General features: G+C 35.9%; 1 protein-coding gene and 1 pseudogene across 3 annotated transcripts in view; one reads left to right on the forward strand and one right to left on the reverse strand.

Moving 5' to 3' along the window:
* Positions 1 to 22,704, reverse strand: part of Tasor2 (transcription activation suppressor family member 2) — a 43,611-nt gene that overhangs the window by 19,277 nt on the left and 1,630 nt on the right. For 2 of the 3 annotated variants that reach the window (XM_048460825.3, XM_048460828.3), the window contains exons 2-12: positions 15,139 to 15,276; positions 14,875 to 14,998; positions 14,776 to 14,795; positions 14,587 to 14,686; positions 12,200 to 12,300; positions 11,338 to 11,441; positions 10,152 to 10,224; positions 9,989 to 10,051; positions 5,547 to 6,263; positions 4,084 to 4,326; positions 978 to 1,851 (exon numbers count right to left, since the gene is read on the reverse strand). In XM_048460825.3, the coding sequence (XP_048316782.3) occupies positions 978 to 1,851; positions 4,084 to 4,326; positions 5,547 to 6,263; positions 9,989 to 10,051; positions 10,152 to 10,224; positions 11,338 to 11,441; positions 12,200 to 12,300; positions 14,587 to 14,686; positions 14,776 to 14,795; positions 14,875 to 14,900 (2,321 nt within the window). In that variant the 5' untranslated portion in view covers positions 14,901 to 14,998; positions 15,139 to 15,276. The remainder of the gene's footprint in view (positions 1 to 977; positions 1,852 to 4,083; positions 4,327 to 5,546; positions 6,264 to 9,988; positions 10,052 to 10,151; positions 10,225 to 11,337; positions 11,442 to 12,199; positions 12,301 to 14,586; positions 14,687 to 14,775; positions 14,796 to 14,874; positions 14,999 to 15,138; positions 15,277 to 22,704) is intronic. The other variant, XM_048460826.3, reaches the window with a different exon arrangement.
* LOC146891946 (large ribosomal subunit protein eL27 pseudogene) lies at positions 4,748 to 5,084 on the forward strand (annotated as a pseudogene).

Here is a 22,704-nt window from a genome sequence, read left to right on the forward strand (position 1 = left end):
ATTCTTCTTGTAAACAATAATGGCTACCATTTATTACAGTGAACCAGTTATTGTGTAAAAAATAATATATTAATGACCCTCAGAATGTCGCTTCTGTTAAACCTGTACTTAAAAACGCTACTCTCTAGACTGTAATCTGCCACTGACACCTGAAATTTTTTAAGAGATGTAGACCCCAGAATGTACCAGAATCTGCAGCTCGACGAAATTCCTAAGTGAGCTGTATCTACACAATAAACTTGAGAATCACTGCCTAGAAGTACATACTTATTCCAGGTCACAAGAGGCTTAACTAGGAAAGCCATTAGTTTAAGCTCCAAAACCCTGTAGTGCTAATAATTCTGTTGCTATTGCCAGGATTCCTTTTGTTGTTATTGTTTTTTCTTTACTAATTTACTTTTATTTCATTTGCATTGATATTTTGACTGCATGTATGTCTGTGTGAGGATGTCAAATCTTTAAGTTAAACAGTTGTTACCTGCCATGTGGGTGCTCTGCTCCAAGTTCTCTGGAAGAGCAATCAGTGCTCTTAACTGCTGAGCCATCTCTCCAGGCCCCTTGTTTTGTTTTTTTTGAGACAGGGTTTCTCTTTGTAGCCCTGGCTGTCCTGAAACTCTATCTGTGAACTAGGCTGGCTTCAAACTCACCTGTCTCTGCCTCCTGGGTGCTGGGAATAAAGGTGTGCACCACCACCACCCAGTTCCATCAATCCAAGGAAGACTTACAAAATCACTCATTGGTCACTCAGATCAATTTGATGAACAAGTAAATGAAAATCCATTCATAAGACTCATTTATCTTTACAAGTTCTCCACGTGATCATCAACAATGGCAAAATCTGTCACTTTCAACTCTCAGTAAACACACACTTGATATTATATTATTATTATATTATGGCTTTATAACTTTTTCTTCTTCCCCAAGTCTTCCATCTTACCACACAGATCTTGACAAAGAGATGTACCCTTCCTACTTACCCATGTAATGCTCTCACAACAGTTTTCTCCAGAGGGTTGCTGGTGTATCTGCTATCTAAACTGAATGCATATTCTCCTTCACATTTGAAAGTGATCTTAAAGGAGCCATCACAACTAAGAACCGTATGAGAGCAAAAAAAATCTTTAAGACTGGAAGACACAAACAGACTTTTGCGCTTAGTCAATGAATCTTCAGAAAGCTTTTGTAGAGGAGAGGTGTTCTGTAGATGCCGAAATGGCATGACCTTTCCTATAGGAGTTCCAGCTTCGGGGCCTTTTGCCCCATTCTTTGCAAAAGCAGGGCTTGGTAACTTTCTCTGATGCAGATGTTTCTTTGACTGCTCAGCAAGAAGCAAGGCATAGGAATGTTCCACAGCAACCGAGTTTTGACTTGCATCTGAGGATTCTTGGACTTCCTCAGGGGGTACTGACTGGGTAATAGCAAGAAGCTGAGCAAAAGGTACCAAGTTTTCTTCTTGGCTAACAGGTAAGTCTGACTCTGAATTAAGCTTCTCATCAGAAGATGGTTTAGGTAGTAGCACACCTTTTTGACTTTTAACTCCCCTATGATATTCATGATCAGAGGTACTGTGCAATGAATTTTCTTTAGAGAGTAAAACATTATTTTGTGGCAATTCAGAGACACTGGGAAGGTTCCTAAGCTCACAAGGTGGTGTGGAAGAAGCGGCAGAGCTTAATGCCAGATCAGCTAACATATTTAAAGCCTGAGAGTCACAGTTGATAATTGAGTTTTCAGGAAAATGTTTAGGAATCATTGCAATACTTTCTTGTTGAGCAGTACTTAGGTTAATTCCATCTTTCTGACCATTTGATGAAATTTCTGATTGAAGATGTAAAGTAATGTCTTTTTCGGCTTCATAATAAAAAACAAAAAGAACAGATATAATATTTGTTTTTCTTAGAATATCTTACACATTCCTACACTTAAGTGAAAACTAACAGTCAATATAAAAGACTTACGAAAAGAGGGTAGGGAAAACAAAAATCCAGAGTCCTGCCTTTAGCATGCTTACATTCTAGCTAAAATGTAATTTAGAAATGCAAAGTATTATGCAGTTTGCTAACACACTTCTAAGAACCCATTTTCCAAGAAGCAATTAAGTTCAAAATATAGATGTTTAGTTTTATAATGATATGCATAAAACATTATTTTGTTGTTGTTGTTTCTGAGACAGAGTTTCTCTGTTTAACAGCTCTAGCTGCCCTGGAACTAGCTCTTGTAGACCACTCTGGCCTTGAACTCATAGAGGTCTACCCACCTCTGCCTCCTAAGTGCTGGGATTAAAGACGTGTGCCACCCCCACCCGGCACATAAAACATTATATAAAAGTGGTGAATATTCAACTATCATCAATTAATTTTCAATTTAATTAATTTTATACTAAAAATTTTACTTTTAGCAATAAAAGCACTATTACCTGCAAAGGAGGCAATCTCCTAGCAATTTTCTTTCTGTAATAATGGAATGCAATCATTTTCCCTTATCAGAAAAATTACATTTTCTAGTGGTTTGCAAGGCATTCTCACTAATCTTTCTTAAATGCTGCTATTATAAAAAATAAAATTCACAACTACACTATATAACAATTCCCTTTGCAGATAAATGGATACAGAAGAGCCAGATGGATGCTGGATCAATCAGAGGATGTCTGAAATGAATCAATAACTGCTTGCAAAAGGCTAGTTCATAAATTTAACTCACTCATACATTTAAGGAGAGAAAAATTCTGGCCTATGATGTATCATTTGGAATGAGAAGGGTACTGGAAGGAAAAAAATTAATGGAACACAGCTTAGATGTTTAACATAGCAAAACCTAAAGAGAGTCAAGACAGAAAAGGGTCCAAAGTAGATAATTTTCTTGTTGGCCTGAGACACACTGGAAACATTGAATTTATTTTATGACCTGGTGCTCTGTGACACTGATTTTTCTCTACTTTTGTTAACATTAGTTTACATATACTCATCTATTTCTTATACCGAGTACCACTTTTAAGTTATGGCTACTATGATAATGACTACTAATGACAAGAAAAGTAGTGTTAAGTATAATTTAATTAAAAAATTACTGAGTTCTTACTGATTCTCAATCAATTAAAATATAATAATGGGGGTGGTAGATAAATAAAATGTAAAAACAACCAAGTCTTTCCCATTTGGAAGAAAAAAACACATCATATAAAGAAGATTAAAATTAAGAAGAAAAATAGGCCTAAGGGTAGAGTATTGTATGTTTGGTTGTATTAAGGTTAAGGTTGAGGTGACTTATAATTCTGATCAAGAATTAATGTCCAAGAGGTGAAAATATAAGAATAACAGACAGCTTTTAATTTATGTATATAAGTTTTATCAAAAGTAAAGTATCTTAAAATTAAATCACCTTTTAAAGCAAACACACTTTTGGTTACTACTTGTAATTATTTTTAAAAACTCTTACAGCCTTTTCTAAATGATTACAGTTCAGACAAACACTAACAGATACTACCTGCAAGAATATTTAGTCATAAAGGAGGATTGTTTATACTTTAATAAAATGTTTGTTCAGGCTTTAAAATTAAAGTAGAAACTACTGTTTGAATCTTACAGGTTTTCTAAGTCATTTAAAGAAAATCATATGTACTTTGCTCAAAACTGCCAATAATCTAAAATAATGTATTAGGTTTAAAAAGAAGCAATTTAAGTTATTTTACTTCTCTATCTTTGAAGTACATAGCATAATTAAGAAACCAGGGGCTATGTATGGCTCAGGGATACACAGTACTGTTGCTCTGGCAGAAAATCTGGGTTCAGTTCCTAGCACCCACACATTTTTAACTCCAGTTCCAGGGGACCAGACCCCTTCTTCTGGCCTCCGTGAGCACTGGATGCACATGGTGTACAGACATAAATGCACGCAACACACTTTACACATAAAACTTACCTAAACTTAAGAAAGAAGAAACCATATCATTTTCATTCATGTCTGAACTAAAGGCTATAGTGTTATTGATATGTTTCAATTGCTGTTATATATTGCAATATATTTTCTTACAATCTGTTAGACATTTATTTTAGTGTTCATAATTACAGGAAGAGGGTTTCTTACCAGGATGCAGCTGCTTTCTGGTTTTGGAATTCCGACGACCTCTTGTTACATTTACCTTTTGTTTTGGGGGACATTTTTTCACAGGTGGTTTAGGCCGGGAAACAACTCTACCTGGAGATTTCTCTTGTTTCTTTGCTCTTTTAGCATTTGTAGCTACTGGAGCATCTTTAGACATAGAAACGTCACGCTTTTTCCTATCCAGTCTGGTTTTCTGTACAAATTGTGCAGTCAGCACTTCTGCACCTTATGCAGGAAAAACAAGACTGTTTTAAGGATGTGTGTGTTACCCAGAAATTTAGCAGCATAACCTGTTCTTTATTTTATTTTGGGGTTAGGAGCTAACTAATATTAGAAAATACATTAGAGCTTAAAGTACTGTCCCAAGGGAAGACTGACTGAGACAAAGAGCACTGTGGATCGGTCAGTGCTGAGCTAAAGGAATAAAGGTTCTGGAAAAAAAAAAAAAAAAAAAGAAAATACATTAGAAAGTTCTGGCTATCAGTAAAAGATTTCAAAATTAAAGCAAAATGCAAGAAAATGACTAGTGGTTAAATTACAAGGGTCAAGCTTAACATTCAGATCTTGGCAATCAGCATATTTTATGCTTCTTAGACAACATTTCCAAGTTAAAAACAAAAAACAAGACCAGCTGCTTGTTGTCAAAATGGGTAAGTTCATGAAACCCAGGAACGTGGTACTGGTCCTGGCTGGATGCTACTCTGGATACAAAGCCATCACTGTGATGAATATTGATAAGGGCACCTCAGACTGCCCTTACAGCCATGCCCTGGTGACTAGAATTGACCTTATCCCCCAAAAGTGACAGCTGCCACAAGCAAGAAGAAAATCGCCAAGAGATCAAAGATCACGTCCTTTGTGAAGGTTTGTAAGTACCACAGCCTCATGCCCACAGGTCCTCTGTGGACATCCCCTTGGACAAAACTGTTGTCAACAAGGATCTCTTTAGAGATCCAGCCCTGAAACATAAGGTCAGGCCCTAAGCAAAGGGATCAACACACTATATAACCAAGGTTTCTTCTATTTATTCATACATCGATCATCTCTGGCTCTGTCACTTTATATAGGTAGAGTTGGAAAATTAGGGCAGAGATCATATATGGCCTTCAAAGCTGAAAGTATATACTTTCTGGTTCTTCGTGGGAAATGTTTGCAAATCTTTTCTTTTAATGATGGGAAAAATATATACTTAAAAGCGAAGCTTCTGAAAAAATCATTTGTTCTTTCCTCTCTTGTATCCTTCCTCAAACTTGACCTTGGCCTCCCACCTGACCAGAAAGTATATATCTTACATAAATCACTGTCTTAGTTTTTATATATGTACGTATCACTCAGAAAAAAATGGCTTTTCTAACAAACCATTAAGCTCTAGGTCACATGAATCCAGTCAAATAACAGGGTTTGAGGTGAAGCATAACTACAATAATCACATATATAATTCTTACCTCTTTTTATCTTCTGAGGAAACTGCCCTTTAACTAACTTAAGAGTTGGGATGCATGATCCGCTGTCTGCCCTGGGCGCAGTTCTTTTGGAAAGGGGGCGACCCAGGTTCACTCGTTTATTTGGAAGCGTAACAACTGATGTGCTGGCCTTTCTCTTTGGCTGAACTCTCAGATTTGAAGGTGGAGTCAATGGAGCCACAGCTCTCTTCTTCACTCTAAGCATCTTTCCAGATTTTTTTGTTGTTTCAGTTTCTTTTCTTACTTCCATCTCTGAGTCAAGAAATTCAGGATTTGGAGCCATAACTAAAGAAAACCCAGCATCACAAATTCCATCTGAAATACGAGGACACTGAGGATGCTCTGTTAACAAGTCTAAAGCAGTAGACAGATCCAGAGTATAGCCACTAGGGTCTGAAAAATAATTCTTCAACTGAATCAGAGACTCTGAAGGGCACTTTTCATCTGGGGGTGCCAAGTCAAAACTATAGGACAGTTTCCTAATGAAGGCAGTGTCTCTCACTCCATCTCGAGGAGCCATCAATGACAGGCTTTTGTCCACCTTGTATAGATCTTGGAAACTATGCTTTACTAAGACATTTGGAGGGATTCCTTTTTCAGGAAGTGATTTCTTTGCTTCTAGAAGTGCACAACTAAGGGCAGGTATAATAGGTATCACTTTCAGAGAGATGTCATCTTCAACTTTTAAGTTCTTTGCCCCTAAAACACATATACACATACATTAAGAATTTGACACTGTTTCAGACAAACAGGAAAAATATTAGATTTCAAAATTATTACCAGGTTAAATATGCTACAGTACTGCAAATAAAAACTAAAGTGGCAACTAGTAAAAGCTTAGTGAGTAAATTTAGCAAATATGTATCTCCATATACTTCTATCTCTCACACACACATACACTGAAAAAGAATGATTTGATATGTGAATACTATGTTACAATGAGTAAAAACTCTACCTTCAATTCCACCTCACCTACAGGGTGTTTAGAGAGCCCACTGGACCTTATAGCAGCAATATTACTACCCTAAGGACAAGCAGCCTGCTTTTAGCTATACTTACACTCTTCTGAGAAGCTGCAAACAGAACAGAGGCCTTAAGCCTCAAATGTAACTGAACTAACAGCTGCTATTTTGCCTTCTCTATGAAATTATATTTTACGCATATTTTAAAAATTAACTGTATTGTCTAATCTGTATTGTGCCTCATCCTCCTGGCCCACTCTCTGATTAATTTTGCTTTTTTTTTTATTTTTAAAACAAATCAATAACCTCACAAATGAGAAAAAAGGAGAATGTCAGATTTCTACCTAACAAAATCCTAAAAACATCTGTTACCAGTACTATAAATCTACAGAAACAACTTCAGGAGTGCCTACTAAATGGAAACAGGAATTATGACATTAAAAAGAAGTATCTGTAGAATTATGAAATACCAAAATCATCTTAGGTAAATACATTAACACTGTAGCAAATATTAAAAAAGGCAAAAAGGGCAAATAAAAGAAAATGTAGTTAAGTATTAAAATAAAATTTCTTTCTTCAAAGCTCAGTATTCAGAGTACTAAAAGGAAGAAGAAGAAAATATAGAAAAGATCTGTATGTATTACTAAAGATGGTTTCATGAAAAAGAAACATTCCCTAGGCAACTTCACTATTTCCAAAATTGACTTAGAAAGGCAGAAGTCGCCAGGGAGTGGTAATGCACTCTTTAATCCCAGCACTTGAAGCAGAGGTAAGAGAATCTCTATGAGTTCAAGGCCAAATTGGTCTACAAAGTGAGTTCCAGGAAAGCCAGCGCTGGTACAGAGAAACACTGTCTCAAAAAGAAAAGTAAGAGTTAATCGCTTTGTAGTAGACTTACCAGAAAACCTATGAAAATTAAGTTGGCTAAGCAAAATTTCAACTTAAAAAAAGTAGCTAAAGCTCCGAATAAGACTAAGAACTGTCTCAATGAGGAAGATATGAAAAATCCAACACTGTTTTATTCATTCACACAGCATTCCTGTACTTTTTCTGGGTTCAAGTAAGAGTTATCAGACTGGCAGTTTATAGTTATCAAATTGGCAGTTTATAATTAAAGAAGAAAAATGAGGGCTGGGATGTGGCTCAGCAGCACAGGGTTCAATAAGCATGATGAGGCCTTGAATTCAAATCTCCACCAGAAAGGAAAGGAAGTGGGGGAAAGGGAAGTGAGAGACAAAAAGTGAAGAATTTAACCATAAATCTTTTATTTTTTAAGGTTATTGTACTTTTTGTGCATGTGACTTACACATGTATCTGCAAATGCTGGTACTGAACCCCTTAAAGATAGGGCTACAGGTTGAACCACCTAAGGTAGGTGTTGGGAACCAAACCTGGGTCCTCTAAAAGAACAGCAAGTGTTCTTAACTACAGAACCATCTCTACAGCTCCAAAATAAAAAAAAAAATTAACAGAAAAAAGGTAACACAGTATGGTAGTTGAGAGACAGCCCTGGAATCAGGTTGATTTAGGGCAAATCTGTCTGTTTCTTCATCTTTAAAACGGTTATAAAAATACTTACTTTAAGGATTGCAAAATCAATTATACCTAGAAAAAATACATAACACAATAAATGTGAATATCCTTTGTCAATCTGTTTGTATAACTGGTTGTTTTATTTGTTCCAAAATATCAAAAAGTACTGCGCTGTTTCTTCTTTGACCACCTGTGTATATATACTTAAAAATCAACTTTAAGGGGCTGTAGAGATGGCTCAATTAAGAGCAGTGGTCACTCTTCCAAAGGACTTAAGTTCAGTTCAAGTAAACACAGAGGCTCAAAACCACTCGAAACTCCAGTTTCTGGGGACCCAATGCCCTCTTCTAACCTTCAAGGTCACTGCACACATGTGGTACACATACATACATGTAGGCAAAATACTCATAAACATAAAGTACAATCATTTTATTTTATTTTTTTCCAAGACAGGGTCCTGGCTATCTTGGAACTCACACTGTAGACCAGGCTGGCCTTGAACTCACAGAGATTCACCTCTCTCTGCCTCCCAAGTGCTGGAATTAAAGACCTACCCCACCACCATCGGTCTAATAATTTTTTAAGAACATTTTTATATTGACTATAAATTTAGAAATCTAGCATTATCCTGTTACATTTTTTAAAAACACTTATTTCTTTAGATGCTTGACACACATATGCTCTGAAGATACAGAATAAAACCAAGTAGACATTATGTAGCTCAGTGGTAAACTGCACGCTCAGAATCCCAGCATCGTGAACCAAAAACCAAACAAAGCGCATTAATGTATTTGTATGATAAGCACAGCCAGGTTTGATGGTAAATACCTAAAATCCCCGGTGATGCAGTTCTGGAAGATCAAATCCAGAGCTTTATGCCTATGAGACTAACACTCTACCAACTGAGCTACAACCCCCATCCCAGAAATGTTTTAATTGCAATATGACACACATGACATATTGCGTAACTGTTCAGGTACTATATGACTTGACTTGTGGGAGTCTGAATGAGAATGTCCTCCACGGGCTCAGATGTTTCAGTGTTGGTCCCCAATGGATGGCAGTTGTTTGGGAGGTTTGAAGGTGTGGCCTTCCTGAAAGAAGCATGTTACTGGGGCAAGCTTTGAGGTTTCAAAGCCTCTTGCCATTGCTAGCATGTTCTCTTGGCTTGCTGTTCCAGCCCCCATGTCTGCTCTCTCCGATCCACCATGACAGATCCTAGTCCTCTGGAACCATGAGCCCAAACAGATGTTTCTCTCTTTATGCTGCCTTAGTCACGCTATTTTATCACTGCAATAGAAAAGTCACTAATACATGATTAATATTACTTTTTGAGGCCAGGTGATAGCAGTACATGCCTTTAATCCAAGCTTTTGCAAGGCAAAAGAAAGAGGATCTATGTCTTTGAGTTCAAGGTCAGCCTGGTCTACAGAGCAAGTTCCATGATAGCTAAATCTATACAGAGAAACCCTGTCTCAAAAAACCAAAAATAGAAAAAAAAATTTTTTTTGTCTCTAACAGTCAAGTATTTGTCGTTGGGGTCAATATCACCTTGGGAATGCATGGTCCAAATATAAAGTCCCACCGTCTAGATATGAACGATAACCATGAAAACCCCAAGTCACAGTTTTTAGACAGGCATGGAAAAAGTATATTCTAGCTACCGTTGAACAACAAATCAATTCAATTTTGGCTATGCAGAATTTGAGGAAGCTTAGATGTGCTAGATATATTGTCAGTGGGTGGAGAGACAGGTCTGAAGCTTAGAGTCTACTTGTAAAGGTCAATTAGGAAGACAAAAGACAGGCAGATATTTGGAGAAAAAAACACAGTTAACAAGTGCTCTGTCCTACTGAGAAGTCGAGTAAGATAAGGTCTGGAAAGTACACAACAGGCTAAGTGAACTGGGTACCACTGTAGTAACCTCACCTGTTGACTGAGGTGAGTGGAATAAATGTAAACCGTGTAGACCCATCTGCTCATCTCCAAAATCTGTAAGAATAAGAATCAGGAGAAGAAAATGTAGGTTGTCAATCTTATGAAACAAAAGTAAAAATATTAAAAAAAATTTCCCCCAAAATCTTGCTCTTACCTGGTTCTGGTGTTAAGGCTGATGATGTAAGTAAAATGAAAAATTCCCTATCTTCTAAGCATTTGATGATTGCCTAATTTAAAAAAAAAACCAAAATAAGTCTATTCAATCTCTCTACTTCTGGGAGAACTACTACAGACTGAGCAGGACTGACATTTTTGAAAGGTGGGCTCCATAATAGTTTCCACTTATCAGTGTAACTCATGCCATTTCGAGCTACTGAGAAGTGTGCAGATCATACTAACCTTTCTAATGAAACTAAAGTGGTGGTCAGAAGGAGCTCTGTCTCTTCCCACCCATGAGGAAAGGAAGCATGTAACCCTGAATGGCAGTCACAGGACAAAACTATCACACAGAAACTAATGTTATTTGCAAGTCAAAGTGTTTAAACCAACGCTATCATTAAGACAAGTCACTGTCCTAACACATGTGCATGCACGCATGGTCTGTTTTACTTTATTGATCTCTTTCTTCTTTTAAGATTAATATATTATATATAGTATTCTGCCTACATATACATCTGCATGCCAGAAGAGGGCACCAGATCTCATTATAGATGGTTGTGGGCCACCATGTGGTTGCTGGGACTTGACGGCTGAGCCATCTCTCCAGCCCACTTCATTGATTTCTTAATGTCTATTATGGGGACAGACAAGTCCTGGCTTGCTTCATTACTGTAGTTCAACATTTGCATCATTTCCTTTGTAATATTTAGAAATAACATCATAAAAGCTAGTTCAAACTCTGGGTCAAGCATCTATTTATATCATTACACTGAGAAACTTTGGCTAACATGACAGAGTCCTTTAAACCAGTAGCTATTCCTCGGTCTTATTGCCTCTACTATGAAAACACAAGAAAAACTTTCATAAACCCCTGGATATTGGTAAACGTAGCTTTCAAAGAAGCATCTAGGAAGTGGCACTGAGACTAATGCAAACACACCTAGGTAACTATCAATGTATCAAAGAACAAAGACTTAAGAGAAAAAAAAACCTTTGTTCTTTTAGTCAGAATAAACTGAACAATGAGACAAAAGGTAAGCTGAGATGTAAGAAAAATGAAAATGTCAGTTATAATATACCAGTATACACAACAACAAAACCCCTGCCAACAAGCTAAGTAATTCAGCTAATTTTCCAGTTTAAGGAAAAAAATAATTATACTTGAAATTAGTGATTCTTACCAATTGCTTATGTTCAATGTACTCGATTAGCTTATCTATGTTTTCTCCTTGTTTGTTTGACAGTTCCACTTCATATAAATCAAAGCATAAATCCTGGCAACAGACTGTAGAGGGAATCAGAAATACACAACATTTTAAATTTTAATTTAAAAGTATTCCTTGACAATTCCATACAGGTGTATAAAGTGTTTTGATCACATACACTCCCAATGCCCTCTCTTTAAAACATACATGTATGTATGTATTACGTACATATGCACACAACAGTGTGTCACTATGTTTTCCTGAAACTTGCTTTATAGACCAGGGTGACCTTGAACCCAGAGACTTAACTGCCTCTGCCTCCTTAGAATTGGGATTAAAGGCATGAACCACCATTCCATGCTTCAGAACATTTGTTTGTTTGTTTGTTGAAACAGGGTTTCTTTGTACAGACTTGGCTGCCCTAGAACTAGCTCTGTAGAGAAGGCTGGCCTCGAACTCCTAGAGCTCCATCCATCTGCCTCTGCCTCCCAAATGCTGCTCTCGTATTTGTTTTGAATTTAACAGTGCATAAATTAAAAACAATAAAAACTTTATGCATGAGAGGAATGGGTCTGAGTTTTCAGCTTTTTTTTTTTTAAGTACATTTGTTCAAGTCTCTGAGCATTCTGTACTAAAGATAAAATCTTTGTCCTCTCAGTTAGTTTCTAACAGGCATCCAAGAAGTAGAGAACAAGGTTACTCTACAGCTTTCTCAAGAGACCATTTTATGAATCATTTAAGATAAAATTTAGACATGTATGCAAATATTTGGATGACAGAGTGGACAGTAACTATAGTAAGTCCAGGGTATGTACTGTGATATTACATTTTGACAGACCTTTCTGCTCCAAATAATTCTGTCTTCTAAAGGCAGCTTCTGGTAGGCTTTCTTTCAGAGAAGATACTTTCATTACATACTTAAAATCTAGTTCCCGTGGCCTAAGAAAACAAAAATGTTATCAATCAGTGTAATAAATACTGACATAACCGTATCACTTTATAATTCAAATGCAAACAAAAGTATAACCATAAAACAGCCCTTCAGGGCTGGAGAAATGGCCTAGTTGTTAAAGAGTCTTACTCTTGCTGAGTTTGGTTCCTAGCACCCACAATGGGCAACTTGACTCCTTCTTTTGGCCTCTACTGGAACCTGCACATACATGCACATACATAACCCCACACAAGGCATGCATACATATACAATGTTTTAAAGCCCATAAATTCCAGGCTAGGTAATTTACATATCTATAAACAATATAAATTCTCACACATATGACCCATAGATATTATGTATAAACATGTTTACATGTATTCCTGGCAGGGCTCAATTATCCAGGTATGTTAAAAATTGTGTTCTAAAACTGAGACTTTTCAAAACTTACTAAATTGAAAAGTCTCTGAAATACTGGGTTATACCACAGAATAAGTCATGTGCAGATCTTTATTCTATTGTCTCTCCCAATTTTTTCTTTCTTCACAATTTATTTTGAAATGGTATCAGACCTATATAAAAGTTGTAAAAACAGCACAAAAAATTCTATACTTTAGTATATTTGCTTACTCTACATGCTTTTGGTTTTTCTAATTTTCTTTTTTTTTTTTTGAGAGGCATATCTGATACTCTATTACCTCAAAATACTTGCTCACATTCCTCCCCAAATAGTATTTCCTTGTACAATAAATTACCAAAAATGAACAAATTCACAATGATAGATTACCATTATTTAGCTTATACCTTATCCAAATTTTGCTAAGATTCTTCAAAAATCAACCATCACTAAGAAAAACAGACTGAGAAAGTTGCGTGTGTGTGTGCACGCGCGTGTGCACACACACACGTACAAATAGTAATCAAGAAAAAGAGGCTATCTATTTAAGGAGGGGGACAAAAGAGAAGCTAGAGGGAAGGGAACTGGGAGGGGCAAAAGGAAAGGGAAGGCATAAAGTAATGTAAATCTATTTCAGTTAAAAGCACATTTGAAAACTTTTAAAAAGCTGGGCAGTGGTGGCTCAAGTCTTTAATCCCAGCACTCTGAGAGGCAGAGGCCAGCCTGGTCTGCAGAGCAAGTTCCAGGATAGCCATAGCTACACAGAGAAACTATCTCAAAAACAAAAACAAAAAACTTAAAAAATAGATTTTCCTAGAGAGATAGCGCACCTTTAACCCCAGCACTCGGGAGGCAGAGACAGGTGAATCTCTGAGTTCGAGGTCAGAATGGTCTACAGAGAAACCCTGTCTTAAAAAACCAAAGTGATTTTCAGTTGTCTCCAGTGGAGAGTCTGCCTTTTTTATCATTTATGATTAATATGCAGGTTGTAGGAAAATATTAAAAGACACACAAATAACCAAATTTTCACTTTTTTATCATCTAATTGAATACTATGTGCTACCATTTTTTCCTATATTTAGTAACTACATTCTACAGCAAGAAAGAGCTTTTCTTTCTTTTAAAATTATTTTTCACAAAATTCTTACTTTACTATTTATGGGCTATACTATACCTGTTCTCTGTTCTTACAAATGGCCAACAGAAAATGAATTCTGACAGAATTAAGTTCTCAAGTCAACTAAACTATAGCTATCCTTCAGTGATATGGAGTACAAAGCATGAACAGAACAAACAAAATGGTTTCTTAAGACGTCCTTCACAGTTCCCCAAGAGAGAAATTAAAAAAAAAGATAATGAAGAAACAACTTCACTATCATAATTCATCATACTACACACAGATTTAACAGTTACTTTTAGTAATTTTTGCAAGGGGGTGATCTGAGTATTAGAACATCAAATTATGTAAATCTTAATGAAGAATCAATAGGGACTATCATTAGCTGTATTGCTCTCTGGACAAATTTCATTTGTTTTAGAGGAAAGGTAAACTATTAATATAAGGTAATTCAGTCAGGCACGGTAACAGACTCATGGAGTCCCAGTTATTCAGGAAGCTGAAGTGAGAGGATCACTTGAATCTATAAATTCCAAACCAGCCTGGCCAATACAACAAGATCCCATCTCAACTACAACAACAGAAATTTCCCTTAAGGATTAGAATTCGGGTCACTTGTGTACTTATACTCTACACACTCAATCAAATGTATTCTAACCTAAAACCAAGTAAAATATACAAAATATACCTCACACCATTAAGACCTTGAAATGAGTACCGAGTACCCAGGACTGGAAAAACAAAATATGCATTAAGGATGACATCAAATATAATACTTACAGTTGTACTGGAATTACTGTGCCATAAGTAGAACAAAGAGTTATATCACACAGGAAACAACCTTGAATAATTAACTGCCCTTTCCATGGAGAGATGAGAGCTTGAAGAAATGAGAACAAAAAGAAGCTGATTACTTTGTGAAATATTTACTAAAACAACAAAATCTATAAGAATTATTTAATTTCTTACCATTTTTATTGAGTTCAAGTCTAGAAAGAGACAAAAAACAATTTTTATTAGAGGAAGAAAAACAACTCAAACAAACAAAGTACACAGGCAATTACTCACGTGTTTTTATAAGGGGGCGTTGCCATCTTTTAGGTTCCCAGGATTGAAAAGCTACAATTATAAGAGGAAAGGTCTGTCTGGGTCATTTAATAACAGCGTTGCCTGAAAGTTCATAGAGGTAATTCTGAAAGAAGGAAAAATGTACTATTAGTACTATGGAATCACCCATGGATTAAATTTATCCCAACCCTAGTCAAACGTGAAATTTAGAACATTAGGTTAAGAAATATTTTTTTAGGTATAATTTATTTATAGTGACTATACCTGACTTAGTTCGAAGGCACGAAAATGACTTCTTTTGTAAGAAAACATGTAGGTACCTGCAGCCACATGTCAGACACTGTCAGAAGATGGCCTAGGGTAGTTACCTGTACAATTCTCAGACACAAACTTGATTTTTCCCTAGAATGAAAACATTAAGACTCATCAGATGTCTTCAAATAGCAATAGCCTTAACAGTAGGGCTCATTTCAAAATAGGGTTATAGAAGTATTTTTTTCACCAGTAACCAAAATAAAAGTTATGCTTCTTAGAAAAATAATCATCTTATGGTCACTGATGGTTTTAACCACCCATAAGCACTTTAAAACTTGAAAAAATAGCTGTACTTGGGTATCTTTCTAAAGTTTCCATCATAGTATCAAAGGAATACCTGATCACACCAATTACCTTTAATGAAACTTCACTGAATGGCTATGTAATAGTTGTAATAGGAAATAAAACAAATAAAACCTAAATTATGAAAAGATAAATTTCCTCCAGACACTGGTGGCACACACCCTTAATCCCAGCACTTGGGAGGCAGAGGCAGGTGGATCTCTGTGAGGTTGAGGACAGTTTGGTCTACAGAGCTAGTTCCAGGACAGCTTAGGGCTGTTAAACAAAGAAACCCTGTCTCAAACAAAACAAGATGAATTTCCAAAGCAAAGAATTGATGAACTGTAATTTATGCCAGTGAACAGAAAGTCCTCAAATGAAGAACATGTAATGAAGTGAATCAATCACAGGCAGATGTCTTTGACCACTGAATGATCAACAGTATTTCCTTTGGTAGAATAGAAAGGATTAAAAGTCAGGTTCCCTGAAGCTAGGAGTATAACTAAGTAATAGAGTTCTCGCCTAATGTGAGCAAATAGGGGAAAGGCCTTAGTTTTGATTTCTAGCAATAGGAAAAAAAAAAAAGTCAAGTCTTAACATAGGATGAAACGGCATAGAATGAGTAAGTGCTAAGGGGGGAGGGGCTCATAAGCCTCTACTAGTAGCTGAGGAGTTACTGACAGTTGATAGCTTCTGGGGGAGGGAGAGTTCTCTTTAAGGGTATAGTCCCAATATGTCCACCACACTCCCAGTGAGTGACACCACACTCATGGTTAGTTATATGGGCAGCACAAACGGGATTAGGTAGTTTACTTAGGGAAAAAAAGGACAGGAAGTTGAGAAGGGTTAGGGAAGGGGGAGATGAATCTGAGAGAAGTTACAGGAGTAAATATCAAAACACATTATATGAAATCCTCAAATAATTAACAAAACTACAATAGTAAATAAAAGACCAGGGGCTGGCTCTAATGATTAAGAACACTGGCTACTCTTCTAGAGGACTTGGGTTTAATTCCTAGCAGCCAAATGATGACTATTAACTGAGTGATAATTCTAGTTCCAGGGGATCTGAAACCCTCTTCTGGCTTCCTCGGGCACCAGGCATGTACACTGTATACAGATAGATGTTTAAGCAAAACATTCATATACAAACTAAAAACAAATCTGTATACTGTATGGTCCTATTTACATACATATCTAAAACAGACAGATCCAAAAAGGTGGGAAATAGACCAGTTGCCTGGGTTGGTGACGAGAGGGTCGAAGATTGATTACAGTGATGGTTTCACAAATCTGAATACATGAGAACAACACACATGCTAGACCACACAGTTTAAATGGGTGAATACTACTGCACAGGAAATACTGTGAAGCACCTTAAAAACCACAATCATCAGCAATCAGCCAGTGTGCATAATGATCTTTTTCAGTCCTCAGTTATATTTTGCTCTACCATCACTACTAAACACCCTCTTTTTGAGTTCCTGCTGCTGTGGGGTGCATATGTTCCTCCACTTCCCGGTTATCTAGATTCATCTACTCTACTACTCCTATACAAGCCACCTAATACCCCAACCCTGGATCCCTCCTACACTACTTTTATTACTACAAGGCTATTTCAGAAACATCTTGAAAGGCTGAATATTTCTTTAATTCATAAAAATAGTACCCGTCCACTTACTGAGAAATTAAGTACAAGTTCTTTTTCCTTGGTAAAGGACTTTAAATGTCATTTAATCCTCACAGTAATCCTACAAAGTAAACTATTTTTTCAAATGAGAAAACAAAGCATAAAACTTTCATGCTAATTGTTTTTAACTATTACCTACTTATCGCCCTGAATTCATCAGCATCCCTGTCAATCTTTTCTTCTTGCTTTCTTTCTCCTCAGGGCACCACTGCAGCGTGTTGAAAGCTTTACAGTCTCGCTCACCCCTAACATTCCACAGTTGTCAAGCTTGCTCAGATCTATTTGTTCTCTATTCTTTTATCAGTACAATGGCATAGGAGTCTTACCAAATACCAATCTCTTGGCACTGAAAAATATCGTTTTAGATTCAAAACTCAATTATGTCTAAACTTCTAATTGAAGATTATGACCTGCTTAACACTAATGAATCTAGCTTTTATTATAGCCACCTCAGGGAATAACTAAGCCTCACTTCATTTTGTAGAAGACGAAATTCACTTTCCTCAGCCCTACATCTGGCTGAACCGCTCAGAGTGGTAACAGCACTTGGTCAACATAGAGTGCACACTGACATGCCAACTGTGCCTTTTAACAATGGAACTATTTTGCTTATTACAAATGTTAAAATGAAAATTAAAAATCTTAAAATAATTTATATACTCTATAAAGCAATATACAATCTGATCACTGTATATTCACAGCTCAAAACAAGCTCATGTACAATAAACAAGTTATATCTACAAATGACCGTTTTCATCTGACTGCAAATTGCTTACCTTTGGATTCAATATTCAACTTTAAAATAAATGTAAGTTACATTTTTTTTTACATGTATATGCGTGGAGGTCAGAGGGCAATTGGAAGGAGTTGGTTCTCTCTGTCCACCAAGTGGATTTGAGGTCAAACTCAGACCACCAGGTTTGACAGCAAGTGCCTTTATCCATTGAGCTATCTTGCCCCCTCCTCCATGATTTTTGAAAGAGGGTCTCTCTCATCCTGTAGTCCAAAGCAGCCTTGAACTTGTAGCAATCTTTCTTTCTCAGTCTCCTAAGTGCAATATTTAATTTCTGAAGACTGTTTCTAATATTCTTAAAATTTGATATACAAAGTTTCTGATCACCAGGCTGATACTTACAATTTTGAAAGTATTATTTTTTGTTTTGGCATGATGTACAAAAGTAAATAAATTGCTTGAGATCATATAATTTTGTTATTATTAAAATTATTTTAACATGTATGTGGTATGTGCATTTCTCTCTTGTGATACTGGGGATCTCACATGTTAAATGCTCTACTGAGGCACACCCTCCCTGTCCTTTATGATGACATCCATATAAACTCAGTGACAATGTTCTGACTCATCATATTGGGTTTATGAATTTGTGCTTTGGCATTTAAACTATTAATTCTTAACGAACTGGTTGCACCAAACTCACTGGTATGCTGTATATCTTTCAAAAAAATATTAAAGTTTTTCTTAGAAAAAAAATCTAAAAGAAAAAGCTGAATTAATTTTTCTGTGACAATTACATTTTAAAATCCATCTTTGATTCTATCCATCATTATATCTTACAAAGAGGCAAAAAATAAAATAAGTTTTAAAACTGCTTTCACCGCTAGATATATTCCACCCCAAATGCTCTGAGCACAAAGTAGAGGATTTCCACTGAGGAGAAACAGGTCCTGTACCAAATGAGCTGGGCCTTCAGAGCTGGGGTCAAATATCTCTTCTCCTAACGAGAGAGCAGCTGTACATTAAAGGGCATATTTCATCAAGCAACAGTGTACTGACTATTGGCAAGGGGTTTAGTTCTCCAATTAAATGCTGTTATATCTTATTAAGGAAAAACAGAAAGTATGCCCTAGGCACATTTCTTATGACAAAAGCAGTAATTAAAACAGAAACCAATTTAAAAAGACAAAAAGAAAAAGACTAGAAGAGAATATTCACTATGCAAATAATAAAAGATTTATACTAATACATTAAGACAGAATTTAAAAAATGAAAATTCACATTTCAAGAGTCATTTAATAGCCAATAATCATTAAAAAACACTTTCAGTTTACAAACTTATATAATTGCAGTCGGAGAAAAAAAACCCATAGATTTTAACAGGTGAATTGGTAGCAAGAATGGAAGCCAAAGACAGAAATGAGGCTATCTGAGGACATGTAAGGAGTATTTAAAACCAACATGCTAAAAATCAATCATCAAAGTACAATGTTTACATTCAGCAAAAACATTTTCCAAGAAAGTGAACCAAAAAAGTTTATCATCAAAACTAAAAAACAAACAAACAAACAAACTTTTAATAAAAGCGGCTACTTTAATCACAAGGAAGACAGCTCCAGATGCATAAAGACAGTCATGAGTGGAGAGCACAGAAGACATGTGAGAAATATTAAGTACTGGCTTTCTAAATCCCAACAACTCTCAACAGGCTGCCAGCTACGTGATAACAATTTTAAAAGGAGTTCTATTACATGACAAAAATAGCATATAAATCATGAGGGTGATTGAAGCAATTCTAAGATAAAGATGTTTGTAAAAAATTTGAATAATCAAGAACATAGAATTCTAGTAAAATATATAATTTCCAAGCAAGTAGATCTTAAATCAATATAAAAATGAAAAGACTAGAAACATAGGACAAACAAACAAAGAATTACACTAAATGCAAATAAATTGTAATGCTCTGCCCCTAAAGATATTTAAAATTGCTTTAAAAAATTTCCAGGCAATGGAGCTGATGGTTATGTGGTTAAGAGCACATATTGCTCTTGAAGAGGCCCCAAATTAAGTTCTTAGCATCCTGTAGCTCCAGATACAGGATCCAACACCCTCTTCTGGCCTACAGATACTTGCCCTCAAGTGACCATACCCTCACAAAGACACATGTAAAACTTAAAATAAATATGAAGTCTTAAAAAAAAAATCCCAGCAGGGTATGATGGAACATACCTGTAATCCCAGAATTTGGGAGACTTGGCAGGGAAATCATAGGTACAAGGGCAACCTAAACTACATGTCAGATAAACAAAGAGAGAAAAAAAAGAAAATTCTAACAGATACTCTTTTACTTATTAGTGGGACTAGGAATTGAATCCAGAGTGGCGCAAAAACTAGGCATATGTCAACATTTAGAGCCCTTCCATTTACCCTTTTAAGTATTTACTTGAAATATAAAAGTATTGGGCTGGGGATATTGCTCAGTTGTAGTTTAGTTTGTATTAAACTTTAGATTCAATTCTTAGCACGACAAAATAAACGAATAAATAAAAAATACAAGTGTCTATACCATCTAGTTTTATCAAAATAGTTTAGTGAGAAATTTAAAATAAACATTTTTCATTGTTAAGAATAATATAAGTGAGAAGCTTAGAGGTAAGATGAATCAAAGCAAGTTGGGCAGTAAGAAGAGATAGTCAAAATTAAAATTTAAAAAGGAGATGTAAAATAGTAAGACATTTCAAAAGAGGATACCTGTAATAACAAATGACAAATATTAAAAGAAATCTTAGAAAAATCTAATTTACCACATGTGGCACCCTAAATTAATTTTAAAAAGTCTTAAAGCTGGGTGGTGGTGGTGCATGCCTTTAATCCCAGCACTCGGGAGGCAGAGGCAGGCGGATCTCTGTGAGTTTGAGGTCAGCGTGGTCTACAAGAACTAGTTCCAGGACAGGCTCCAAAGCTACAGAGAAACTCTGTCTCGAAAAACCAAAAAGTAGCTTTTAACCACTAAAGAGATTAAACCACTAACCTAACATCTGCCACAAACAAAACTGTAGGCTAAAGTGAATTCAATGACAAATATTTCTGGCAGCAGTGATTAGGAGCAGTCCAATGACAGAGATATGGTGAGGAACATAATATATTCTTACAATACATTGTATCTTGAAGGAAATGATAAACAAAGGCTCTCTAAGAGGTGATGACTATGCTAGTTAATGTGATCTCACATTCACACACACAGTAACACTTGTCATCATTTAGAAGACCAGTATTTTCCCAAATGACTAATGAAAGAATGAAAGCCAAAGTGCAAACTAGATAAACTCATTTTAATAAGTTCATTCATAAGATTTCAAATTTACACTGTAGGCAACTTTTAACAAACTATTATCAAAATTGATGAATACCAAAGAAAACACATCTGAAAATGTTATTAAAATGTCTTTCTTTTTCCAAATACTTAGCTAGCCAATGCCAGACTATTGTGCCATATACTTCAACTAAAACAATCTATTATAACAGACTAAGTGCAGAAGCAATACTTGAACAATAAAGGTGACAGGAAGGCCATTTGCAAAAAACATATTACAATGCCACTCTTATCACTAATATTTTTTGGAAGGGAAATGGCGTGCTTGTCTGGAACACACAAAGCCCCACCTCAATCCCTAGCACTGCACAAATCCAGTATGGCAGTGTGTCTATAATCTCAGCATTTAAGAGAAGGCAGCAAGAAAATCAAGTGTTCAATCAAGGCTAGCCTGGGCTACAGTTAAAAAAAAATGTGAAAGAGCATGGATACTACTGTAACATAAATCTTGGAACATAAAATGTAAGTATAAAGTATGATTCTCTTTAAGTTCAAAACAAATGAATATTTATTGGTTAATGAAATAAAGACCATGCATGATGACAGTTCAAGGAATATTTTCCTTCTAGAATAGATGCACACAAGTCATTTCTAATGTACCTGCAGTGCTCTACTAAGCAAGGTGCAGAGATATCCTACTTGCTTTTTCTTTGTAAATTTATTTTTAATACAATAAAATCTGTTCTCTTAGAAAGGAAAAAATCAAAACAATGTCTTTTCTTAAATCTATAAATTTATTTTTTTTTTAATTTTTGTTTTTTGAGTAGCTTTGGAGCCTGTCCTGGAACTAGCTGTTGTAGACCAGGCTGGCCTCGAACTCACAGAGATCCACCTGCCTCTGCCTCCCAAGTACTGGGATTAAAGGCGTGTGCCACCACTGCCTGGCAAATCTATAAATTTATAAATGCAATGAATAAGCTACTCAATGCAAATACAAGTATTCCAGTGAGAGTTTCTATAGAAATTAAGATCATTCTTAATTTATGGAAGAAAGAAAAAAAGAAGAATCCAGAGTTTTCTCTGGTTCCCTAAAAGAAAGTCCCAATTTATATTATAAAGCTACCACAAGTAAAACAGTATGGTAGCTGCTAAATAGGTCAAAGAGTGTTCAGATCCAAGGCCATAAACAAGGGTTAACAGACTGTTCCGAATGTTTGACTTTCTTACTCATTAGGGAAGATTAAAAATTAAAACAAGATCTTTTTCAACTATTAGATAGGTTAAGATGTTTAGAAAACATTGTTACTCTCCAGTGCTGCCTAGCAGTAATGAAAACCATACCTAAGAGGAAATGAAAATATAAAAAAACAATCACCCCAGGGCATTTAACAGACTGCCTAGAGTTCTCATAAGAATTTGAGTCTACAGAAACATTATCAGCAGCATCCAAAGACTGTTTATAACAGCTGCAGTGCAAAAAAACAAAACAAAACTCAG

Source organism: Myodes glareolus, chromosome 14 (genome assembly GCF_982192425.1).
Source record: "Myodes glareolus chromosome 14, mMyoGla1.1, whole genome shotgun sequence".
NCBI classification, from domain to species: domain Eukaryota; kingdom Metazoa; phylum Chordata; class Mammalia; order Rodentia; family Cricetidae; genus Myodes; species Myodes glareolus.